The sequence below is a fragment of the Genypterus blacodes genome, unplaced genomic scaffold, assembly GCF_046128005.1.
Source record: "Genypterus blacodes isolate CSIRO-AG114 ecotype Tasmania unplaced genomic scaffold, CSIRO-AGI_Gbla_v1 ptg000033l_1, whole genome shotgun sequence".
NCBI lineage: Eukaryota > Metazoa > Chordata > Actinopteri > Ophidiiformes > Ophidiidae > Genypterus > Genypterus blacodes.
This window is the reverse complement of record NW_027466846.1, coordinates 2,495,597-2,523,209: the sequence shown is the minus strand read 5'-3', so window position 1 is coordinate 2,523,209 and position 27,613 is coordinate 2,495,597. Positions and strand designations below refer to the sequence as shown.

General features: G+C 40.1%; 1 protein-coding gene across 2 annotated transcripts; it reads left to right on the top strand.

Annotated features, from left to right (window-relative positions):
• Positions 1-2,745: 2,745 nt before the first annotated feature.
• On the top strand, positions 2,746-27,488 carry esr2b (estrogen receptor 2b). Of its 2 annotated transcripts, none has more exons than XM_076146622.1 (10): positions 2,746-2,960; positions 13,619-14,141; positions 15,056-15,252; positions 15,384-15,500; positions 15,653-16,012; positions 16,448-16,586; positions 20,587-20,720; positions 23,629-23,812; positions 24,193-24,522; positions 24,646-27,488. In XM_076146622.1, the coding sequence occupies exons 2-10, from the start codon at positions 13,711-13,713 to the stop codon at positions 24,767-24,769; spliced, it is 2,016 nt and encodes a 671-aa protein (XP_076002737.1). In that variant the 5' UTR covers positions 2,746-2,960; positions 13,619-13,710; the 3' UTR covers positions 24,770-27,488. The 2 variants fall into 2 exon arrangements, with proteins under 2 accessions (XP_076002737.1, XP_076002735.1); XM_076146620.1 differs by lacking the exon at positions 2,746-2,960 and adding an exon at positions 8,546-8,655.
• The last annotated feature ends 125 nt before the right edge of the window (positions 27,489-27,613 follow it).

Below are 27,613 nucleotides of genomic sequence, written 5' to 3'. Positions count from 1 at the left end.
ATGACCAGCCGGAATCAGATTTTCAATAAAAGGCCAGTATGAGCCGTAACCTGGTCTCAAAAACTATTTAAAGAGATTATAGAAACCCTGTGTGGAGTTAACTGGTTTCATTTCAGCTGAGAAAGACATTTATGAACCTGCGGACCATCTCAGCCTCGCTTTTACAGATAGAGAGAGTCAAACGTTATTGTAGAGATGTAAAGAAATGTGAAGGTGCTGACAAGGTCAAAAGGGGGGCGGCAGCAGCAGAAATGAAGGAAAATGATGTTGTAGTGCTGAGATGAATTCAAATTATATATAAAACCCGGTGAATTATAAAGCAGGCTGTTCATAAGTCATAAAGGGAACAAATTGTGCTTTTTTTTAAAATTTCCCCTTGTTTTTTTTAATGCAATTACAAGCTGGTGGAACACAGGGGAATTAAAGACAGCACAAAATAACCCAACATGTTCCGTTTTCACTCATTGTGGACAGCAGTGCTACAGTGAGGTTCCACATAAGTGTGTTTTTGTCACATTAATACTTTGCAAAGCTTTCAAAACAAACTGAATGTCCCCTTGCCTTACACCTACGCAAGCAACATGACTAATAGCATGAAATCCAAATAATTATGACAATTTTAATTTGTTAAATCGTAATTAAGCACTTCACTGACAGATTAACAGGTCTACATATTGTATTCTAAATGTGCTCAGTTTGGAATTTATTTAGTATTGAAATATGATGGCGTAAAAGTGAAAATCAAAATCCAAGTCCGAGTCAAAATCCACAAAGGCTCAAGCTCATGCACATGCCATGCAGCCGGACAGCAGTAAGGCATGATCAGGTTTTAATCTTACATTCAGTGTTAAAGCTACACCACAGGAAACTTTTCACACTGGCGGCTCCAAGTGGCTAAAGAGGTAAACTGTTAGAACACTGATCTAATTTCAACTGAGCTGATAGCCTGTGTGTGACATCAGCTGTGAGGATGTTTGATCCTGGCTAGTGGGAGATATGTTCAAGCAAAGGAAAGGACCTGGATCTAATGTTGATCAAAACCTGTCCTTGGTGATTGATTATTATCTGATTTATTTAGATAGTCAGCAAACTCCCATCTCAGAGAATGCAGAAACTCACCGTGCAATTTCCTCCCAGGTCTTGATGCCCGATTTCTGAATTTAACAGATTCATATCTCACTGCTGTTTTACACAGTTTAGACCTGAAACAACACACTTGAGTATATGAGCGTTTAGTTTCTTACACAAGGTAAACAAAGGCATGCAATCGATGGATCCCAATGAAAGATGGATCCACAACTTACATGTGCTTGTTTCAGTCTCTTTTATTACTTAATTCACAAACAAAGGCCAAAGCTTTCCATTTAATATCGTACCATTTCAAACAACTAGGTCATTGTGATCTGTGTGTTTAGATGACAGATGTGTTGGTAGATATCTGATATTTAGATTTATTACCGCATGTTAATGTGGATACTTTTTAGCAGTTTTGTGTCTACAACACATGTCTAATATGTGCCACGCAAGCAAAACATCAGAATTGGGTCATTTATAAATGTAGCTTTAGAGATTAGAGTGATAAGAAAACTTTTATGACTCACTCACAGAAATTAGGTCAACATCAGGAACATGGGATAGGAATGGATAGGAAACTGTATTTAGAATTTATAAGCAAATGGAGCATTTAGCTTACTTTAGCATACATTGTTGGAGTAAGAATACTTTAACATCTTCTAACATATTTAAGAAATTGAAACAGGCTGAAGCACAGGCTGCTGTAGTGACTGAGCTATTATGTGTAACTCAATATAGTTTCAATGAAGCCTTGTTGGAAGGAAGCCTAGGAAGGAAGCCTACTTACAATATGAAATATAAGTTACTTCTTCAAACGTTGACTAAGAACCACTTCACATCTTCCCTCAGACAGTGATTACAAATGATCTTTTAAATATTTCACTTATTTAAATCTTATAGTTACATTTATCTACATTTATCTGGAAAGTATAATATATAAATACATATTTTTAAAAGCACCCACAAGTATTGTAAATTGAATATACAAGTTATTACTCTGACATTCAATTCAATTGGACTTGTATAGGACCAGAAACTCAAAGTTTAGGACTCGTGACTTGACTTGGAGTTGGCGGTTTTGACTTTCTATTCATACTTAGACTTGATTTGGACCTCACATAAGTGCCATGACTTATTTTTGACCTGCCATGACACGGTCTCACCATTATCGTACATTACAGAGAGAGATTTAACAATCAATCCACCTAATGTGGATCATTGAAGTCATAAAGTCTAACCTGGTTATGTTGCTATAAACTAAAGCTCTAAAAGAGAGAGAGCCAGACAGAGCAGCAGTATAAAGGTGTGTTTGTGTGATCATTATCCAGAGTGTTCATTTCAGTTGTTAGATGAGGATTTGAAGGCTTCTCTGTTATGTTTGTGTTTTATTGTGGCCTATTCTTATCTTTGAACTCGATATGAAATGATCAATCTTCTGGTCTTGAATCCACGATTAGTTTCTGGTATAAACGAAGACTGGGCCATCATTAAATGACAAAACTATCTTTTACCAATCCATTTTTACATTTCATTACAAAGACGCGATGCCTTTTTTTTGGAGCTCTTTTTTTTTTTGGAGCAACTGTGCGTAAGGCAGCCGGTCGGTCTCCAGGTGGGCGTGGCCAGTGACGGTGACGTCTCCAAGTCGGTCAAACGTTAAACCAGGCACTTTGTGGACGGAGACGAGTGACGAGAAACATCAGTGACACGCGTGGAATGAAGTTCCAATAAGCGAGGGGAATATTAGCCTGTACCTGTGATGAGCTTTTACACTTTCACTTTGACGCGTCACCGCTCTGCTTCCGTCCGCCGCCGCCGGTGAGCAGCAGCAGCAGCAGCAGCAACAACATCTGCCAACACAGATTTACTCTTCAACACAGTACAAGGTTTGTGACTTCAAGTGTGTGTTTTTTCTCGTGTCATTTCAAGGTAGAAGTTTTCAATCGAGACAAAGTGAGAGAGACAGATCTGAACTCTAACAGGTGCAGCTTATTTTCATGACGAGTCCTGTTTGCTTTTATTCATTACAATTAACAGGAGGGACTGGTTTTATTGCGTTTTTCTCTTCCAATTCGCCTTTATATGCGCTTTAGGAAGAGGCTTACTATGTTAAAGATTGTTACAGCTGCTGTGTTGTAGCTGCAAAGAAAGCAAAGGGTTAAATAAAACATAAATTGATGCACTGATTGTATTTGTAGAAGAGTTCGTTAGATTGCTATGTAGAATTTAGATTTCTTTTCTTTCATAAATAAATACGCGTTTACACGACGTTAATTTGTTTGAAGAAAACCCTAAAAAGTACAACTGCAACAATTCATGTTTATATGTGATAATCCCTGTTGCAGTGGTAGCTTCGTGATAAAGATGTTCCCAAATCTGATAAACTTCAAGGTTCAACTATGATGGGCAAATTCACAAGATGAGTCCATATTCAAATATTACAAATAGTCAAATCTCTATAAATCAACATCTGTGTATAATGGGTAAATCAATTTGCTTAAGTTAATATAGGGTTAATATGAGACAATATACAGTATGTGTGTAAGGGTGAGGTTGACCCCGCCTTTCTTTATATGGGTTCAAAAGAAAACAGAAAAGTCTCAACCTGTGGAGTCCAAAAATCAACATGAGTCCAACTGCACAGATAGAAACACTTCACTTATTTTTCATTCCTTAGCGGTGATCCGGATGAGAGCATGTTGTAGAAGAACATGTTGACTAAAACAGGCTTGTGAGGAAGTTTTCAGTGGCCCAAAATTTGTTCCCAAATATTTAAAATGTCAACATATTCAGTATTTTCTACTAAAATGTTACTACTTCATTCACAACGGAAATGCCATTCAAACAATAAAGCTGCATTCATATCCACAATGATATAAAATGGAATTATAAACCTGACAATATGTTTGAGATAAGAGCTTACTTTAGAAAACTCTAAACAATAACCGTGTAATCTGACAAAATGCATCACATCAAACATCAGATTTTAGGAGTGCTCCCACACGCGCTCGCACACACAGACACACACACACACGCACAAAGTGCACCCAATTAGCTGTCCTCTCTGTCTGTCTCTGCTGATGCACTACAAAAAATCCTTTTAATCAAATCATTTTTGTACATTGTCGAGTTGTAGAATTCTCAAAATACGATCTACGTATTTCAAGAAATGATCTAAAAATCAAATGTACCTTTTTTAATGGAAATTCTTGGAAAAAAAGTTGTTTTGGCATGAAATCTTGTTTCACTGGTAAATTAATTTGCTCATTTGAATCAAATAAGACTTAAACTATTTTACCCCTGTACTACTAACGCATCTGTAGCTCACACACTCTATTGAAGGACTCAGAGTTGGGATTCTCCTCTTACATTTGAAAACGGTGTAGATATTTAGTTTACACTTTAATCTTTTGACATAGCTGATAATTATTTGATCACATCAACAAAAAATGTCCTATCTGCTTGTGTTCTTTTGGCTGAACAGTGGAAATGAGTAAGGATGTAGGTTTGGCAGCCTCCTCTCCGTAGCCTTGAGACTGTTCACAGTGTAATAATAATCTCGCTGTTGCTGTAAATATCAGATTCCTTTTCCACTCGGGAATAAATGTTGCTGTGGGGGAGTTGAAAGTATGTGTGTGTGTGTGTGTGTGTGTGTGTGGAGGGGAGGATAGAGGGATGTCCTGCTGTTGCTCGAAATAAGAACTCGGACAGGGTTGACTTTGAGTAAGTCCTCTTCCGTTCTCCGGGGTTTCACTCACATTCTATTGACCTGCCCTAAAAAACACTTCAAGGTCACGCTGCTCAACAATTAAAGGATATAATACTTGCTATCAGTGAGTACCTTGTGATTTTTTTTTTTCCTTTTCTGTACGACTAGATTGGAAAATTTGTGACTACGATCCACAGTCCTCCAAAAATGTCAAAAATATGCCGGAGACTTTTCCGTCCTTTACCTACTCTGTGTGTCTCTGCTCTGAAATATTGATCTATCCACCAATACTATACAACTCACTGCTCAAGGGTCAATATGCTGATTATGAGCCACACCTTTTTTTTTTACATCTCTAATATCTCTGGGTTCTCTTGTTCCTAACATGCGTGAAAGTGATATTGAAACAGCTCACACAGTTTTTGCTGCAGACTTTCTTCTATTATTGCTTATTCTATTCTATTGTATTTTATAATTATAACACTTTTCCAGTCTGACGGATTAGAAAGTGTCCAGTGGCTATAATCTCTGAGCTGTTTTAAACCTTTGATGAAGTTTGGGGAAATGGGGAAATGTAGGGATTGACCAGTTCTTCCACTTCTTCTCAAGCAGGAAAACTTTAGCTGGAACCCATTTGGTTGCTTATCAGCTGATAAATTCTTCCAATATCACTGGCAGAAGTGTGTAGGGTTTGATAGTGATTATGTTTGGAAATAAAAGTTCCAGCTTTCTATGCGAGGCTCAGAAATGATCAATGAACCCTTCAGCCACTACTGCTGTCCTGGCAGCTGAGAGGCATTGGGAGGGGGTTCTGCCTCAGTTGTAATGCAGTCATTGTGTGTTGTATCAGGGAGTGTTCTTATTAAACATGTTTGTTTGATCGCTGGAGTGATTTCCCCTTCTGTGTTCTTGGAACAACAGAAAAGGAAATACTCAAATCTTTGTAAATAGCAACAGCGTGATAAGAAAGTGCTGAAGTCTTTCTCAATGTTGTGAACGGTCCCACCGCTGTCTAACATGATTGTTTAACCTGTGTGTCTGATTGTGTCTCACCCTTGTATTCATAGTTTGGTGATTTTGGACAGAGATTGTGGGCTCTGGGATGTTACAGAGCCATTTCTAGTGGAGGTGGCAGAGCTCTGAGAACCACTGAAGTATAAATCTGTGCGGGCGACGCCCTCTGAAGGATCTAACCCTCGCAAATTGAGAAATAGTGGATGCTGGTTTCTGGAGTTGTTTAATTTTTTTTTTTATGAATAAAATAAGACCTTTTGAGAGTTGTGCAGAGGGATTCTGTGCGATACATATTTTTTTTGTAGTACACAGTAAATGGCACAGACCTGTCAGCGGATCAGTGGACTGACAATTCAACACTGACAGGTCAATTTAGCCAAAACTTCCTCCACCATAATCATCCTGTCTCCTGCAAAGGTTTCCTCTCAGCCAAAAATCTCTGAGTCCTACTCTGCCTTCCACTTTACTTCCACACAACTCCTTCATTCCAAAAAAGTCCTTGTTGGTTTTGTGAGGGTGGGAGATTGGACTAATAGAGGCTGGCTAATGGTTTTGCTGGGGGGTCTTTGTGTTTTGTTATGTGCTGCTGCCTGGGAGCTGTGTTCTGAGGAGGGGAGCGGCTCTTCTCTCCTTTATGCGCACATGGAATAAACCTGTTTTATATACTGAGCTGCACACCACTTTCTGTGTCCAACAAGTTTGTCTTTCTCCGGTCACACTCGTGTTCTTCATGTTTATGACCCAGCATATTTCCGGACCGTCATATGCTCTGTTGAATGAGGGAATGGGCACTTTTTTTATATCTTTTTAAACTGGTAAAGAGAGTAGCAGCTCTATAAAGATATTTGTGTTTGTGGAAATACACGTTGACCTCATCCTCTGTTCAAAAACGGAGCTGAGCTACATTTTAGGTCCGACACAAAGAGAGATAACATGGTGTGTCACAGTTGCTTCGATGTTTTATGTAATGATTTAGACATTAAAAGAGATGATTGGAGAACAACCCATTATTTTATACAGTTTTTTTGGTTGCCATTTAGAGCAGGTTATTGATATTCAGTGGTATCAAACAGGAGATATGAGATGTATGTGTTGTGAGTCCTTTTCCTATGAGGTTTATTTTGAAAGGGGATTTTAAAGTATTTCAGACTCATGTTGTGAATGGAGTGTGACCTGTTTTTCACAAATGTCTGCTCTGCTCTCCCATGGTGAATGAAGTCAATGAAAGCAGAGCTTGTGGCTGGTCTCTGCAGGATGTTCCGAATTGAAATTTGAATTGATTCTCAAATTTCCTGCATTCAATGTTTCTGTAGCCTCGTGTATATTTTTGAATGACTGATGAGTTTGTGTTGTACACTGCCAAAGTGTTAGAATGTGATGTTGATATCTTCAGAATAGTAGCCCTAGTACCATTAGATCAGGTCACTTGCTATTGCCTTATGTGAATGTTTCCATGGGGTTCATTCTAAAAAACATAGCAATGGATTTAACATGTCATTAAGAGAAATAAGCACTGTGCCCGTTCCTTAAGCCTCAGCTTCTCCTCCCTGCATCTCTTCTCCTCCCTGCATCTCTCACACGTCTCACACACCCCACTCCTGTGCGCTGTTTCGTCCAGTGTACACACACATTCTATCGCATTTGAACATTTTCTTATGCTTATTTGACAAATCCATTTGGTTTGACACCAGATGGGCCAGTGTTAAGAATGTTCAATATTCAGCACATCATTAATATGCCGATTTTCTTTTCATGTTTTTGCATATTGGAGAAAACCAAGCTTTCAGAATTGTTTCTAAATAAAATTGACAACATGGAAATCTGTAAAATACGGGTAAAGACGTCATGCCATATCAGTTCTGTGTTTCCACAGGAATGCTGACCCAATCATGTATAGTATCAATAAATGAATAATATGGATAGGTATTATTCAGTGCGGTGGCAGATTTATTCCTTCTGATGAATTCAGTTTACATTATTGAAGCCTGGATATTCAAATTGCTTTTGGTGAACTGTTTTCCCAGGTGTTGAAGTAGCATAGTGATCTTTGACCTGTCATGCTGTGTGTTGCTGTTGTACAACATGAAAGACAAATGGGAGATAGTAGATAGTTTAGTGAACCTTGATTTAGTTTTGTTTATTCCAAAGATGCGATATCAGCAGAACGGGACATTTGAAACAGAGTGTGTGTGGTTACTGAGTTTGTCTGTACCTGGCTGCGTTTCTGCTTTTACATCCCAAAAGTAGAAGAAACACAAATTGGGGTCAGTCAGGACTCCTCTGTGGGAGTTGTCCTGACTGAATTTTATTCACATAAAAGTACACAAGTGATATACACTAAATGTCAAGAATCCAACGGAGAAGTACGATTAGTGGAGTTTTGTTTTCATGAAACCCTTTACCTCTGAGTCTGATATGTTATAAAAGCCATATATACGTTATGGTGAAATGAAGGTGAAAGAAAAATTGATAGAAAGATAGACAAACTTTTATGATTTTGGAGGTTATGTAATATTGTGGAATGTAAAATCTGCACTGTAACTGCGAAGTAAAGCTGTGAAATCAATGATGTAGTGCAGGGAAGTTTATTTCCCTTTGATATATAGTGGAGGTGTGCAGGAACAGGAAGAACTAACTTGTGATAAATGACGCTCATATGACTAAAGCAGCGGAATAGTAGAAAGTGTTGCATGGAGACACTGTCCTTTGACCCTTTGTTGCCAGGCTGATGGTTTACCATGGACGCCTGCCATAAGTACTAGTCTGTCCAAAGCTCAAACTTGGGCACAAACATTTTGATTAAACAGCTTGCCACAGAGTCGGTGAGGAAAGGCCTCTCCGCCCAGCCACAAAGGAATGTAAGTCCGTTGTCTCCTCTTTTAAATGTCACTTAAGGTCTTGGGCATTTTCAGTATGTGCTTTAACTCCAGCCAAAGTCAAGGTCTGTATTGAACCGTACAAACTCATGTGATATGCGACGAACTGCGGAAACTGTGGAATCTGGAAATTATAAAATGTCAACCAGAATTACAAAGTTAAGTTTTACAATTATTATTGTGTATCTTCAAATGTTCTGTGAAAAGGTTACTTTTTCCACAACTCAAACAGAGTATCAAATTAGAATCCTGTCATGCTGCTTTGGGTTACAGAACTTTTTTGTGGTCATGTTCAACATATTAACTTTGACATTTCACAGATACATTAACACATAAACTGAATCTGATATTAACAACAGCTTGATCCAGAGTTGCACACTAAACAACACACCTTGCAAAGTAACTTGAGTTAGTAAATCATTTCTTGTTACCGGTGCACTCTGAATATGTAAGGGTTTTTATGATACAGTTTATGTCAATGAATTTTTCTCCAAACTCACTGCAACTCCTTATAAAGCGTCTATCCACCAATTCAAAGTGTAAAGAGCTTTGTTGAAAAGATATAGTTGCTGTAGATTTTAGTTTGGACTTGGTTATTTGTTTCACAATCGGTACGGTTTGTTTTGTCAGTACTGAACACATACACTAACTCTGTACAGGTTTATTTGTAGCGATCAGAATTCATGCTAATCCCAAACCAACTACAGGGAAATCTATAAATTGGTTCTAAACCAGGAAGGGTTGCGTATTATGATAAACACTAAAACAATCAGATGTGTCGTAAAAACAACACAAATGTGTCGTAAAACAACATTTACCACAGTTAAGGTCCAGCTTTGATGATCCATCGCAAATCAAACAGATGCTGTGATAACAATATGATGCTAACCTAACATGTCTTCAGATGAGCTGAAGACTATGGAGAGCATGTGGTTCAATGCTTGTAGTAAATCCCAACCATAAATTAATCTATCCAGAGGATTAAATAAGCAGTCAGAACCACGTTCCTTGTTATCAATTAATTAAATCCAAAGTCCATAATGGGCAGGTCTGCACAATGAGTATTGTCAGTGTTTGAGCATGCAAATATTACATTGCAAAGCTTTGCGATAGTCTGAGATAATGTCTTCATTCTGCACATAGTTTCTTGCTGGCATGTTGTTACACTATTTCACAGCGGCAGCACAGCAGCATTGAAGATGACACAACAGGTGTCAATAGTACTTAATCATTAAAGGAAAAAATAATGTGTACAGAGATTGACTCTGCCAAGCCAAATATTTATCCAAGTTAGCCACCGTTAGCAATATCTTTCTGTTAGCTGTCAGCTTATACATAATATTAAACATAAAACCCAGCCTTGTACAGCAAGTACCTTCATAAAAGTTCCTGCCGAGGTGCCCCTGAGCAAGGCACCGAACCCTCAATTGCTCCCCCCTCTGCGAAGGGTGGTAATCTAATGTAAGTCGCTTTGGATAAAAGCGTCTGCCAAATGACCGTAATGTAATGTAATGCCTGTAGAGAGAAGCAGGTGTACAATTAGTGGTGATTATAAAAAGAGAGAGAGGCTGACAGAAACAGAGTGGAGGAAGATCTGATAAATCTGGTCATTGTTTTAATAACCTTTCACGTGAAAGACCATGATTGAGGGGATGGTTTCACAGCCCTCTCTGTTTAGGAATGGTTTTCCGGGTTCCTCATCTCATCCGGCTCATTATCTGTTTTAACTGTCCTAACTTCACTTAAGTTAAGTCAAAGAGTTCCTTGTCCTTCAGGTGTATGCAGGCAGCTGAGTTTTGCACAGAGGAGTAACGTCTCTGTGTCAGCTTGTGTTCCATTCACTTTTGTAGAATTTGAGTGGTCGGCTCAGTTTTTAAAGTAGTGCAGTTGTTCTTACACTTGCTTGCCTAGGCTATGTTAGATGCCAGTCTCTTGTCCACCATTGTTTTAGAAATCGACAAGTCACTTAGAAGAGAAAACATCTTCTAGTCTAAACAGCCTTGAAATATTCAGTTCAACCTGGCTGACTGAGAACTTTCTAGACATGTTTCAAGAGCACTTGTAGCATTCTTGTGCATCCTCAGAAACCTGCGTAGAACACAGTGTAGAGGAAAATATCTCTTCACTTCAGGGATAAGTGGTTTTTTTTGTAGTCCTAATACAAGATTGTTTGTACCCCATTCTAACCATTCCAAGCACAACAGCATTCGTTTTTGTGCAAACTGGTTTTGATTAAGCGCCCTGCCAAAATGAACTGGACTCAATCGGGCGAAATGACGAGACTCTAAAACTTCATTGTCAAAGTATTTTTGTACACTGTGCCGTCTGGATTTGTGTCTGGAAATGTATTTGTTGGTTTGTGAAATCTGAGAGGCCTCTGTACCACGTAGATGCCTCATGTTTGTCCATTATTAAAATGTAAATCCTCTCCTTTAGAATTTATCCCGCCAGCGTGTAGTGGAATATCAACTACTGCCAAAACTAACAAAAAAGGAATCACCCCAAAGTTCCCAGGCATCCCAGTAGCCTGTGCCCCTTTTTCAGCTTGTGCCTGTTTTGATGTTGATCCAGGCACCAATGAAGCAGCTGATAGCTCCCCTGGCACAGGTCAGGTTCGGGATTTTGTGAAAAGGAATCTAGTCACAGAGAAACAAACAGGGAGAGAGAATGACTGTCATACAGCGCATTTAAGATCAAACAAAGCTTACATGCACATAATGTTCAGTAAATGCAGAGTTGTCCTTTTGACACAGAGCTGTTTCATCATTTTCCCTGGATGATTGCAATCAATGCAGTATGTGACAGGAAGTGCGTGAACACAATGAAACTTTAAGTCTGGAGGAACATATTACCAGTTTAGGACTCCCTGTTTTCTTGTGTGCTATTAATGCTAATAATGGGAAATGAAGTGACATTTCCAAAAACAAGGTCCTGATGCTGGAGCCACTGCCTTGTAGTAGCACAGCCTGACTTTTTCCCCCATGAAGCTGCTGGTCTATCCACCAAAAAACCAGTGCCATGAAAGATCAGAGGAAAGGGAAACTCCACCAAAACCCCAGAGAGAGAGTGATGAATTTGAAGACCTGTGTTAGAAAAAAGTAGGTTACCAAATTCAACAACCAGTCAATTCATATAGTAACTGAAAAGAAAAGAAAAAAAAAGATGAAAAACCATAATAGTAAGATTGGATTGGACAAAAACAAGATTTCATCTGATTGTTGGATAGTTTTCAATTCTTAACTTCAAGAATTTGGCATCTTTACTTAGTTGCCAAACTCTTGCAGGTCTGGCACATTTTAATTTTAATGGACATTACTCTTGTTGCATGTAATCGCAAACAGATTTAGATGACACTTGCGGCAATCCTGTCAAATTTCATGGTAGTTGGCCTGCAGGTGGCGCTACAGCAAAGCGAAATTTAAATTGACATGTTTTAGTGGGCTTAGAAGTGTAAAGAATGGGTTTTACAATCTCTATTATTATACAACACCTTAGGTCTGTGACTTGCTGATTTCTTAATGTGTCTTAAGATTTCTGTTGTCAGATTATCCTATTCTTTGAAGTTTGTTCAGAATTGATTTCACTTCCTCCAAACAGTTTTGAAACCTGTCAGGGTCACACCGATTTCAAATCATAAATTTTTACAATATTGGCAATTGAATCTGACCTAACATCCTGGAGTTTTGGTGTAACACAGGGAGTGTATTAGTGTGTAATGTGATGTTAGAGACAACCAGACTGAAACTGAAATTCAAAATATGTAATGTGACCATGTCAATGAACCTCCATTATGCACTGGAAAAAGTTTCATGACTTCAGCTACTTCTTTATATCACTCTTCTATTAGTAATTGTCCATTGATTTGTGAGTGTTTGCTTTTGGAGTAAAATGGTAACAATATGAAACGCATAATTCAAAATCATTATGTATCAGGTTAATCCCGTGTTCGACATGTAGTTTGAAGAATCTTGAACCCAGGCCTAATATTCCTTGATAGGGTGTATTGCCTGATTTAAGAAATAAAGTTAAATTAACATTCTCTGCACAGGTTTAGAGGTTTGTACAGCCTTCAAAAACGTATATCAAAGTCACAATCACGCTGTCTGTTTCATTGTTGAGGTGGTTTACATGTGCAGCAGCAGGAACTCCTTCTGTCCTCTGCCTGTGCTTTACTCTACAATGAAAGCATCCCATTATCTTGAGTTTTCGTGAAGTTTCTTGTTTGTCCTTGAATAATGGAAACACTACTGGCAACAGGAGGATTCCTGTTAACTCTCGATGAATCAATGTGAGTCACAACAGTACAATCCTGAAAGAGAGCCTAATAAAGTCTAGACAAAATTCAAGCAAAACATTAAAGAACGTCCTGCTTGTCACGTAGCGTCTGTTGGCCTTGAGCAACAACGTTGTTTTATTCTCCTCCTTAAAAGTTATTTTGTCAGTAATGGCTCCCCTCCTTTAAATCATTACAGCTTGAATATTTTTAAGTTGGTGTCACTTCCTTAAACTCATAGTGTCTCATTATACATGAAGCATTTCAGCTTGATCATCACATAAGGAATGTTTCCTGGGAGGCAAATATTATTAATTTTCAACAAACTATGAAGTATGAAACAACACAATAATATCGCATAATGGCTCCAATGTTATAAGAATATAAGAAGTCTGAATATGATATGTGAATTCAATGAAGCCTAGCAGTATGTTACCAATAAAATAGAAAGTGCAATTCATTTCCTAAGCAAATCAAAAAAGCTTTTCTGTGTATATTTTCCTCATGTATTGTAAGAAACCTACCTGTGCTTGTTGCTTATGTTTGCTGTTAATGCAAACACAACTCTTCCTCTTCATGTTGCTCTTACCTGTCTATTGTAAACACATCTGCAGAATGGTTTTGCCTACAATATCAGATTGTTAACAGTTTTGTTTCCTTCATGTGTCACAGGACTTGTCCACTGTAAGAGATGCAGTAGCAGGACCGACTGCATCACTATATTCCTCAAACCTATAATCATCATAGAGTAGTGTTGCCTGGAGATGGCCTCTTCCCCTGGGCTTGACACTGACCCATTACCCCTGCTTCAGCTCCAGGAGGTTGACTCCAGCAAAGCAACAGACAGGCAGAGCTCCCCCGGACTCCTGTCAGCTGTGTACAGTCCTTCTGTGGGCATCGACGGTCACACAGTCTGCATTCCCTCTCCATACACGGACAGTAGTCATGAGTACAACCACGGCCATGGACCTTTAACCTTCTACAGCCCATCTGTGCTGAGCTACGCCAGGCCACCCATCACCGACAGCCCCTCGTCGCTGTGCCCCCCTCTCAGCCCCTCTGCCTTCTGGCCATCGCACGGTCACCCTAGCATGCCCTCACTGACTCTGCGCTGCCCACAGCCTCTGGTATACAATGAGCCCAGCCCACATGCACCCTGGCTGGAGCCCAAGTCTCACAGCATCACCCCCAGCAGGTAGGCTGACAAATCCTGACATCTAGCTTATTAGCATAACCATAATGATGATAATGAATGCAGCCAGTCAATAGCTGGATTTCTATTGACTTTTGATTTGCACAATTTGTAGTTTTGAATTTCAAACGTGTGTTGGAAACACATTTTGAACAAAAACTAGCAACGAAAACCCAGCTACTGTCCGAATCACAATATGTACTGTGAACATTTTTTTTTTTTTGTTGCAAAATTCGAAACAAAAGGTTTTCAATGGCTTTTCCATTTGCCAGATTTCCACAACTTTATTTACACTGTATAATAAGAAAATGATTTTTTGATGAGTGAGTACTAGTATGGAATCGTAAACTAAAAATTGCCACACAAGATAAAAAACCTCAGTATGCTTGGGGAGGAGCTGAAAATCACCAATCAATCAATTCTTTGTCCAACAGAGTTTGCCACTTCATACTGGCAAGTGCTATGTCCCGAATAGAAAGCGCTCAAACAAAGAACAGATTTGTGGAAAGCTAGCTTAATGTTGAACCGATATTATGGGATGTGAAATGCAAGCCTAATTTGCAAACCTCATTTGAAACAGTCTTTGCGTTTGAAATTTCCGTGACTGTCATAATTTGCCTATTTTGTCTAAACTGGAATAGAAACGACTGCAGTTGTCAATAGTGCCATCTGGAGACTGTGGGGCTGCACAGAAACACAATTCTATGACTCTTGAGAGGTGCATGCCAAACATCCATGTTACTCAGAGAAATTAAAACACTTTTATGACAAATGCATGAAGGTTTTATTTGACCCTTGGCTATTGTGGAGATATTTCCATCTACAAAAGCACCCATAGGAACCTGACATGTGACTGAAGGGCTAGAATTCAGAATGTCATGTTGGCCCTTTCACAGTGTCCTGCTTCCTTCTTGCAGCCCCATCATCAGCTGTAACAAGCTGCTGGGGAAGAGATCGGAGGAAGGAGTGAACGGAGTGAACTCCTCCTGTTCAGCTGCTGTAGTAAAGGCCGATATGCACTTCTGCGCCGTCTGCCACGACTATGCCTCCGGCTACCACTACGGCGTGTGGTCTTGTGAAGGCTGCAAGGCCTTTTTTAAGAGAAGTATCCAAGGTCTGTTGACGAATAAATCAATTATTCTGTGTATCTATGTGTTTTTCTTTCCACGTTAAACTTAAGGATTCCCTTCTCTCCCTCATCCACCAAACATACATCTACAATGTGTCTTCTTCTTTTTCTGTTAGGACACAATGACTACATCTGCCCAGCTACCAACCAATGCACTATCGACAAAAACCGCCGCAAAAGCTGCCAGGCCTGCCGTCTACGCAAATGCTATGAAGTGGGCATGATGAAGTGTGGTAGGCACTCACTCATCTCTCATTCATTTTTGTTCCTATTTCAGACAACAAACCTAAGCTTCTCTAGTTAAGTGACAAGCTGAAATGTCTAAAAATGTACATGATAATGTATATAATGTCATATATTTCCCTTACTGTGTTCATAAATATAGGTGTTAGGCGTGAACGCTGCAGCTACCGTGGATCCAGGCACCGCCGCGGAGGACTCCAGTCTCGTGATAATACCGGGAGGAGTTTGGTCAGGGTTGGACCGGGTTCACGCAACCAGCGGCCCCTCCACCTTGAGGCGCCTCTTACTCCACTGACTCCTCTCCCACAGACAAACCAAGGTCACCACCCATCCATGAGCCCAGAGGAATTCATCTCCCGCATCATTGAGGCAGAACCTCCAGAGATATACCTCATGGAGGATCTGAAGAAGCCTTTCACTGAGACCAGCATGATGATGTCCCTCACCAACCTAGCAGACAAGGAGCTTGTCCTCATGATCAGCTGGGCCAAAAAGATCCCAGGTAGGTTTGACTGTTTCCAGACCTTATTTTTGTTTCTATCGCTGGTAACAAACCATATTTTGGAAAATAGCTATCATAAAACCGATACAGTAAGGCAATACAGATAACCTTATTAGATTGGGTCTCTGTTTGCCAGTGTATGTCCAGTTCAAAGTTAGAAACTTAATTTCAAACATTGCAGCTCGTCTTTATTGAGACAAGAAAAATGTAAAAGTAGCCCGTTGGCCATCTGGGTTTGAAGTGCATGATGTCACGTCAGGCCTGTGGAAAATGAGCTTTTCAGACTGAAGAATTCAGTGACTCTTCTTATGAATGTTCTGCTGTATTTTTTCATTTAGTTTGATCTCAATTCATCCTTTGAAGTCTCCCTTCGCTTAGTTTGGTGATGACAGTAAGTTGACATATGCCTCTTTGTCTGTGTGCTTTTCACTATAGGCTTTGTCGAGCTGAGCTTAGCAGACCAGATCCACCTGCTGAAGTGCTGCTGGCTGGAGATCCTGATGCTGGGCCTCATGTGGAGGTCTGTGGATCACCCTGGAAAACTCATCTTCTCTCCAGACTTCAAGCTCAACAGGTGAGGAGGCAAAATTGAAAGCAACTGCCTGTAATCAGCAGTGCATCAGTGATCGACTGAGCAAATGTCACTGTGCCCTACATGGGAAAGTATCAGACTTTTTCTTTTTGCGTTTGCACCACAGAGATGCAGGCGTAGGCATCCAGACACAGCCACGCTCATAATTAATCTAATCAATCAAACTATTCCTTCAGCAACACCGCCACAAACGCCGCTGGGTATAATCAGGACATCGGCAACAATACGTGATCCAAAGCACATCTTTGTACATGTCGTGGTTCTATAGTTCTGAATTAAAATGTGTGAGCCCTCTATGCACAAGTATTATCACATCACACACGCCAAGCTTCAAACAAAAGCGATTTTATGGATCATAGAAGTGTTTGAACATAATATTTCAGTGCAGCAGCTTCATAAGCAACCTAGCTGTGCGGGCCAAGCAGCATTTAGCGTCCAACAAAGCTTGAGAATCCAGCCAGGCGACCCGACAAAGCTAACCAACAGAGGAGGCGGTTTAAACTTTGACTTTTAGTTACAACATTCTCAGCCATAACGCTGCCAAAATATGTTATCATTTTGCAATCTCACTGTCATTTTGAAGCTGAAGATGTTATCTCAAGCTATAACCCAAATCACAACATCAGAGCGATGGTGGATGGGGAAAAACTGACCAATCACTCCGGGTGGATATTTGATTACTTGATCGTCAGTTTCAACCAATAACAGAGAGCTTCTTAGCTTTCATATTGCATATATTGCTTGCTCCAATCGGACCTTGTTCGCCTGATAGGACGTCAGCCAGCTCAGATGGCCAGCCCAGGAAGGAAGGTACAATTGAAGATTTTGAGCATTGTTGGGGTGAAAATATGAATTATAAAACACATTTCAGCCCTCTTGAAGAGTATTCACCACAAACTCTCAGAAAATTACCATACTGTAGTAAAACAAGATTTAACAATGCTAGCCGTTGGCCTATATTACTCAAATTTGCACAAATGCATTGTTTCTAGGGTGAAACATGACTCCTGTTGAAATTGATGTGAAAGTACAACAATTTTATGTTAATTTATTGAAAAAATGTGTGGGTTTTTTACCAGTATTTTCAATTATAATGATGTTTTTCATGATTCAACACGTAGAATCTCATGTTGAAGGTGTCTACACAGCTTAGCTGTGTTTCTATGATGTATTAATAAAGAGTTGTACGAATAAAAACAAGACATTTTTATTTTGCACCAATTAAATTCAATACTACATCTGAATCATTGCGTTCAGTGAAAAGGGTGCTTAAAGAGACAGTACTTAAGAATTGCTTGTTTTCATTCAATGTGCAAGATGTCTTTTGAAAATTAAAGCATTGCAAAGTCTTTAGAATAGATTAGACCCTAAATGAAAACAAGAATATGGTTATCTGGGATCATATGTCAACTTTCAGACAGTACCGCTTATTTACTATGTATCACAAACATGATGATAGGGTCTAGAGAAAAAATCTTCTTCCACACTCCTCTGATCACCAGGCAACTGTTCACTGTCTTCAGAGGATTATGATTTCCAATAATGGCTCTGCCAGCAAATTCTGGGAATCCGTTTATTCTGGTTCAGCAGGAAATCCAAAGTGCTGGTAGAGTGATAGCTTAATGACTCTATGTTTACCTTGAATACAGAACGTGAATTGCAGAGTCAGAGACAGCAAACCATCATCTGGCCAAAGTTGAAGGTCAGCAAGAAGAGAACAGAGAGAGATAAAGATATTTGCCAAGCAGCTGCCAAATACAATGAGTGATATATCTGTAGCACACAAACTGATATCTTTACACATTCAAGGTCTGAATCAACTCCCCAATTATTTTGCGATTAAGTGTGTGTGTGTGTGTGTGTTTGTGTGTGATTACACAGTGTACTCAACTCAGCTCATTGTTTTTAAATGGCAAACATACAGCACATGCAATAAGGAGAAATGCCTTTATTCTGCCACAATGAAAAGTTGCACACTGTTGAGCATGAAACAATCTATAAAGGACTTTGATCAAGTGTTGAAGAAGAATAACAATTTCTAATTAATTAACCCCGTCTACCCTGAGACATTTCCTTTCTGGGCATTTCCTTTTTTTCCCCCCAAATTTCCCATGTCTTTCCACAACTAAAAGACGGACACATCTTTTCGATTTCCAAATATAACTGCTATACGCTATGATGATGGTATCACCTTCAATCGATTTCCTTTTCTTTTCACCAGCTAAGAACTGATGTGAGAAGGCACCAGGAAGTTACTGTTTAGATACACAAAATAGAGACATTTTACTAAATCACAAAAGTTTCATTCATGTGGAGGAGCTTGGATCATATTGCACAGATCCCTAAGAAAAAAAGTGAAGTCAGTCAATCAGTTTAATGCTCTTATCTTACCTGAGATCAGTGATTTCTCTTAGTGTTATAATTTGCTGTTTTGCTCTATGTCGTTTTCTACTTGAATGCGTGTGTGATTGTGTGTTGAGCGACAAGAGGAGAGGGTGAGATACTAAGAGAGACGGAGAGCTGGAGTTTTAGTTTTTATGAAGGACATGGGGCTGTTGGGTTGAGTTCTTTTCCACTACCAGGGAAACTATCACTATAGGCTTAGGTTAACCTTGGTGTGTTTTCATAACACAGGCTTATCCTTCTCTGTTTAGTGGCCCTTGTTGGCCTGTGGTAGCCCTTTCTCCTTGGGGCGGCAGAGAAAAACATCCTGGACGCAAATCCAACCGCTTCAGATCATCAGAGATCAGTGCCATCTTCTAATTGTCCCCATTCTTCTGGCAATTCTGTTTAAGTCAACAAAGTTCAACTGCGTGATGTTTGTGAATAAGGATTGCTTTTCTCATCCTGGAATGTGCAATTATGACCAGGTGTGTCCTTTCCATAATCTAGTAGTAAGCATGATACATTAATAACCATTGTGGTCATTATGTCCTCCAATCTGTCCATGCCCCTCATGAACTGGAGGCCACGATTAGTACAGTAACCTTTCAGAAGAAGAAGAAGAAACCCCCCCTCTTACCCACACACATGCATTACAGAGTGGTCAACGCAGCTAATAATCAATCATGCCAATGTTACCTTGACACTTAACTTCAATAGTAAGAGCTGTAAAGTAACTAAAGGTTCTTGTCCCAATATTTGTCCATCTTCTCAGATTACTAAATGTCCTCTTCTGTTTTTCCTGAGGGTTTTCATCGAGGCAGTAAGATAATGCCACGGTTTTGTCATACAGATCCTCTTGCGGCTCTTGATATATTGTCGCTGTTGCTTTCTGGCTAGTAGAACTGTAACTTCCTTTTCTGTAATGGAAAACGTCTGTCTCCTCTTTTAGTCCACACAAAACTGTTTCTGTAAACATCTGTCAACCCCACTCTGGAAATGAAACACTATATACTGTGTTTCATGTCTAATTTTGCAATGTCTGTGTCCATTACAGTTTAGCAAATGACTTCTTTATTGACTCACGGCAAAATCCACGATATTCAAAGGTTTTTTTATTTTTATTTCAACTACTGCTGAACCATTTCTATGATTTGTAGTTGAAAACTGCTGTGAAAAATGTCCATCGAAGGCCGATTTAACTATGATGAGGTCGAGGTTGATTAAAAACCACAATCTCTTGATTTTAGTGCTTTAAAAATTCACGTCTATATACTGATGCAGAAGGACGACATGCGTTTCTGTCTGTGAAGTTTTTTTTCTGATTGATTCATCGCACAAACGTCAAACTTTGTTATACCCGTGTTGCACAGTGTGACACGCCTTCCTGCTCGTACATCAAATGTGTGTTACTACATGCCGTATTGAATGGTGTTTGGTAGCAACCTTTCTTAATCACAAAACTATATTGCTTTGAGTTGAATTTAAGAGACAGTCTGTGCTATAGAGGGCAGAAATAAGTATTTCCCTGAAAGCAGCAGACAAGATATGAGTAATCCTAATGTATTGACAGGCATGATGTGTTGTTTCCTCTCCGCAGGGAGGAGGGCCAGTGTGTGGAGGGCATCATGGAGATTTTCGACATGCTTCTGGCGGCAACGTCGCGGTTCCGTGAGTTAAAGCTACAGAGGGAGGAGTACGTCTGCCTGAAAGCCATGATTCTCCTCAACTCCAGTGAGTTTCACACACGCAGAGAAACCACAGCTTCACTTTACTTTGGATCTTATTTTGACGCTTGAGTTGGTACGCGGCAAGCTAGCAGCATTCCTCTCCAGTGGTCACTATGCACATTGTCTTACATTGGTCTTACACATACTCAAGTAACAAAATGAACGACCACATTGCTGAGTGGTGCTTTTTTATCATTCCCATCTTTTCCGCTTCTGCTGAAGAAGGAAATGAAGTAAAACAATAAATACAGAGGCAGGATGAAAAAACAATATTAATATGTTGCCAGAGATGTGATGATCCTTTCCCCCAAATAAAGTATGAATGAACTAAGTAAGAGATAGTGTGTTGTCAGGGTGATACAGGAGACTCCTGTCAGCCCTTAAGTACACATTAATCATTACATTTTCCTTCGGATTCAAAGGCTACTTAACAAAAGACGCAAACATTTCATCTCACACAGTATATTGATTTTTAATGAATTTGGTTACAAAGTTAGAAGCTTCTGCGGAGGAAAAATAGTCCCTCGTCAGAGCTCTGCAGTGAGTCTAAGTCAGTCTTACACGGTGAACCAAAACATTTAGGACCAAAAGCTTATCGGTCAGCTTGTCAGGGAACCTCGGCACAAAAGGCGCAGGATCCAAATGCACGACTCTCGAAGGGGTTCAAATAAACAAGGCTTTACAAAAATATGCATGAGGCCAAAAACTAGACTTGACATGATACTTGGACTTGACACTTAACTTAAAATAAAAGATCATTTAGCAGACGCTTTAATCCGAAGCGACTTACCACCCATTACAGAGGGGGAAGCAGTTGGGGGTTCGGTGCCTTGCTCAAGGGCACCTCGGCAGGGACTCGAACCAGCGACCCTCCGGTTCCCAAGCAGAAGCCCTGACCGATTGAGCTACTGCCACCCACCTTAACATGACTTTACAAGAATATACATGATGTAGCAAGACAAACAGGCCCAGGACAAGGGGAGACATGGACTACTTATGAATGAGGTAACGAGACACAGGTGACAACAATCAAGGGCGGGGCAGACGATCACGAGACATGAGTGACAGTACTTAACATAACCTGAGACAAAGACCAGACAGTAAACACTGAAGATTAACTAAAGTTAAACTATAACATGGCGAGACATGACACAGCTGCAGTCACTACAGCCTGGCTGTGTGTAGCTGCAGGTCCAGTGTCTGACATCAATACAGAAAATTGGAAATTGGGGAAAACAATTTTAGTAATTGCAGTGGAGAAATAGTGTTTTTCTGTACTTAAAAGACCAAATGCAAATGTTCTGCATCTCCATGGTTATGTTTCTGTGTTTTGGCCATTCTTGCCTTGATTCACAATGCAATTTAGTGCTAGATACCACATTACTATGAGCTCTTGGATGCAGCTTTAGAGCAGCTGTTGGTGGAGTGATACATAGTGTGTGAGACATATTATAAGGTAATTGACTGCTCATTGCAGCTATTAACCAGATCAGAATTGAGAGTTACAAAGAGCCTTATAATAACGTGTTGTTTGTCTTTTCCTACTTAATTCCAATCGACCATTTACACATGACATCATGGGTCATGTGTATGTGGGTGGTTACATGTGCAGTATATTGTTAATTATAGCTGTCTATCACTGTCATCACGGTGTGTCTAAACTGGGATTGTGTGGCTTTCATGAACTATCCAGTAACTCTAATGAGACTCATAGGTGATATACTGACAAAGTTAACTGTTTAAATTGTGTTCAAATCCAGCGTGAAAAGCGTTCGACTCCAACCGACTCAGTCTACGTGTGTTGGAAACTCTTAACTTGCACATATGTGTGAGTATCTATAGTGTGCTGATCTATCCAGGGTGTACCATGTCTGTCCATCATGTAGTCACCGCTGGGTTAGCTGTGGGTTTGGTCAACACCCTCCACAGACATATCCCTAACCCTAACCCTAACCCTTACCCTAACCCTGTGGCTACTCACATACTCAGCTGCTAACTTTCATTTAATCTGGATGGAATACTTTATCCACCAGAGGGCAATGTGAGGGCTGAAACACGGTCTGTGGTCAACACCAGGACACCTTCAAAACTACTATCAGTTGTCCTCTGCAGTGTAAACAAAGACCCAGAACTTCTCAGCTAAGGTACTCTCCTGTATTACAGTTTTGATAACACAGTTGAGGCTGACAACCTGAAATGAGTGCCCCCCTCTGAAATTACAAACAAGAAACCAATCAAACAACCAAAATGATCAACGATTGACCTCTTGCATCAGCATGAAAATGTGCCGAAAATTGAAAATGTTAATGTAACAGTCACAATCAAAAAGCTGTGTTGTTTTGAGACATCTGTACATTATCCAAACCAGAAAAAACCTTCCACTTGTTTCAATAAAATGTCTCTTGCTCAGATGTGCTCTGAAGATTTGACTTTATTGCAATGTGGCTTTTGTTTGTGAACCTCTCATGTGTCCCAAGAGGTCACAGCGTCCTCACCCATCACCCCCCACCCACCCACCCACCCACCCCATCACCAACACCAACCAGGTTTCATCGAGGTGACTGACCTCTCAGTGTGTCCACACAAAGTTTAAAAATGTTCATCCCAAATACACACACACACCCAAACACACACACACCCAAACACACACACACACATACACACACACACACACACACACAGCTGCTGTTCTTCTCTCTTTTGACTGTATGCCATGAAACAGGGGCGAGAACAGAGTATAGATTGTGCATGAATGAAAAAATGAGACTGAAACATCAAGCAAGCAGGGAGGTTATCTTAACAAATCGTGTGAATCACACGATTTGTTAAGATAGACGGATGGAGGACAAGAGTGGAAAATGAGTTTCGTTACTCCAGTGGAATATGTGTAAATGTTCTCGTGCTCTTTCCAGATCTGTGCACGAGCTGCCCACAGACAGAGGAGGAGATGGAGAGCAGGAACAAGCTCCTGCGTCTGCTGGACCTGGTGATTGACGCTCTGGTCTGGGCCATTTCCAAACTGGGCCTGTCGACACAGCAGCAGACTCTGCGCCTCGGCCACCTCACCATGCTGCTCTCCCACATCCGCCATGTCAGGTAAGAGAAAGAGACGAAGACAGGAACCCTTGAAACGGCACCAGTTGATTAAATCAGCAAACATGCTGACGGACAGCAAACACACATTAGGAAAGTTTGTTTGTCTTGTCTTATGTGGTGGGCTAGTGTGATCACATACACAGATTCACATGTACCTTACAGTAAGTCTTAAGGCTGGTCTTATCTTAAAGATGGTCAGATGAACCACTATGAGGCCTTAACATATGCATGGATAAGCTTATGTGTTTTCAACATTTGTGCATTTTTACCCAAAATGAGAGGACTTATTTGCATTTTAAAGCTATCATAGTCATCTCTGCCCTCAATAACCACAAACAAACTGTAAGACGTTGGCCTGATTTTGGTGTTTTTCTCTGCAGTAACAAAGGCATGGACCATCTGTCCACCATGAAGAGGAAGAACGTTGTGCTGGTTTACGACCTGCTGCTGGAGATGCTGGATGCACACACATCCACCAGCAGCAGCCAAACGTATGCATCCTCACCTAGCTCTGACAGCTACACCGACCATCACCCGTACAGCCAAACCCACCCCGGTCCAGACGAGGCCGCCACTGAGCACCCTGCCGTGGCCGCCCATGCTCCAGCTGAAGCCCGGATCCTGGACAGACATCTCCAGGCTCCCCAGCTTCAATCTTCACCTCCAGCTCAGAGTTTAGCGGGGGCTCACACGGCTGTACAGAGTAATGAGTAAGTTGCAGTGTTGGAAACAATACTAAAGGACAACTTCAGTCTTATATGTACTAAAATATATGTCCTATAACTGTAAAATGATGGATCACCCAGCAATTTGTGTGAATTCCTTTCTTTCAGTTACATGCACTCAAACCAGTGGCCACTGGATTCAGGAGACGGGGGTCCTGCCACTGAAGTCTCAGGCTACATCATCACCAATCGTGTTGCCATGGAAACCAACTTTGAGGGGAGACTGGATTGAAAAAGACTCACTGAACTGTAAAAAAAAAAAAAAAAAAAATTCCGGAGGCTCATTGAATCTCCACGATTCTCCAAAGTTTGAGAAAAGGAGAAAAAAAAATACAAAAAACACATCGTGAGGTAAATATTCAAGTTTTTGCTCTTGTTAAGATGTTTTCCGTCTTTGGGGTAAAAATGAACCTGTTTCTCGATTGAATGTATTTTTCATGTGTGTATATTTTTCTTGTGAACGTGCACTTTTTTGGATAATGTATTTGTATCTCTTTTTCAATTAGGTGTAACATTCAGAACAAGCCATACCATCCACAGTGACTCACATAAAACTGCATGTTTTTAACAGTTCATCCTTTGGGATCCCTGCATGTACAGACAAGCTATCAATGGCTGTCCAAAGCGCTGATGTGTAGCATTTCACAAGCTCGTTTCTCATTCACTAACCAAACAGAACTGCTGTACTTTTTGGGTGTGTCTCATGGTGATTCGGGATGCATGGCATGATGCTAAAACAAAACAGAGCCTCGTCCCACAGCCCGTGGAAGTACCTGGAGATTGCTTGTACAACTGCATAAAATAGCGTTACCACAAAAGACCAGCAAGACACATTGAGTGTGGAGACTTCCACGGGATATAATGGTTCATTTTCTTTCTCATTTTCTGCTTTTCTTGGTTGGTACCAGCAACGCAGCCTTCACTCACTCCTTTCATAGGAGGGTCTTCATGTCTGTCTCACATTGAGCCCGGTCTCACCTTCTGGTGGAAAGCATGTTAAGGAGACCTTGGCTGCGAAAATGACTCTGGCTTTATAAGCCAGATTTGATTTAATCAAAATTGACATGAAAGCTTAATACACCTAAACTGAACTTTGTGTGTGCAGACAGATGATATCCAAAGCCCTGGTAGAGTCTGAACTTAAAGTACAAAATAAAGTGTATGACAGAATAAGCTCACTGTAACAAAACTTATGCAGACTGACTCCAAGCACTAGTAACCCAAAGGGTTAACATACATTTCTATAAAGGTAGATAGAGACATGCAGCTAAGAAATGGGTCGAGTTTTTCTATAACATAGTGCTGCATTGTTTTTTCCAACTTCTACTTTGGTGTAAGTCTCCAGTGACTATGTGTTGTAATCTGTGAGTGTTCCTTCAGGATTCTGTCTCTCTTTGTAAAAACTGATGCATCTGTCAAGAAGAAGCAGCAGTTTGTGGCCTTTCAATAATATGACTGTTAATGCGCTTCCGCTTCTGTTCATCTGGAAAAACTACTGCAGCTTTACACTGGTGGTCCAAAATGACATCTGAATCCAGACAATATGTGGCACAGAGAAGGAGGAAAGCAATTTTGGAAGATTTACAATGCACCACATTCATCCAAAAACATACCTATACCTATATAAAGTAGGATTTGGTCTCTAAGTGAGAGCAGAGTTGTCTCGTCTCTAAAGGTGTGAAAGGGGAATTTAATGCACATGTCCAGGAAGTCCTTCTTTGTTCTGGCAAGTGACAGTAAGAGATATGAATAAGAGGTCAGTTATGTCAAAAGGCATTTCAACTATAACACACAGACACTTCTTCCCTCATATTGCAATACTAAATCCATAAATAGCATAGAGGTGATTTTGCAAGTCATTCTTATGTCTTTGTACTCAGGTCATAGGTTGTGATGTTTTACTTTCAAGTTCTTAACCAGATATTCTCTACACCCCATTTAATGCTAGCTGGTAGTATTTTCTGCCTAATTCTCTCTAAATTCTGTCACTCAACACAAATGTTGCTGCTAAGGAAGTTGAAAACTTTTTGCAGTTCCTCTCTTGGCTTGTGAATCTAACCATGTGAGTTACGAATCCTGATTCTCGAGTGCTCTTGATCTCCTGTCTGAGTCTCGAAAGTCTCAGCAATTCCTAAAGCCTAACATTCCCAATAACATTTAAAGTGGCACCTAATTGGCCAATTTAGAAGAAAAAACTTTACAATGTTTTGTGACTAATGTATGATGAATTGTCAATGTCAAAATACGTCACTTAAAAAAGGAAAATATTTTGTTTGGTTAGTGCTAAACAAAGTTTGTGCCGTTATGTTAGGGTATGATTACATTCTACAGCGATCATATGTACCCTATCTAACGTTTTAGTGAATTTCTACAGTGTTCGGCTTATTTGTGTGGTCAGTTTGGATTACGTTGTACATTCCCATAAAGAGAAGAAAGAGACGACGTGTTGCAATTATGTATCATCATCCAAATTCAAATGATATTGTCCATGTCTGGTCAGATAAAGTAAAACTGAGGCACTTCAAATCTTTAGTATTTGGGATAAACTACACCACATGTGCCACGCATGAACGCCCTATATCAAATGATATATTAATCTTTTCACTTCACCTGCCAGTGTAAATGCTGCCTTAGTACCAGATAATGCTACTATCCTCACTTACTCTTACTATCTGTGGCTTGTATGTGCATGAACACACAACATTTCTTTCTGTGACAGTTTGAACACACAGATACACACAGTCGTGTCTCAGATCTTTGTCAGATGTCGAAGTTTTTTGCCCCCTTCGCTGGGGTGTTTCTGTACACCAGATACTGTATATGTACACACACACTCAAACACACACACAACTGTGAATCATGGCAAACACGGTTTATTGTCAATCAAAATAGTGACAATCTAATAATCCCATAAATAAGAGCTCACAAAATAAATCAAACTGTACACACCACTGTTGTTTGTTTGTTTTCTGTTCTACTAGCCCTCGCAGCATAAAACTGTGTACTTCTATGGATATGAATATAAAATAGATGAGATACTAGGATCAAATGCTGAGTTTCACCCAGTTTATACTCT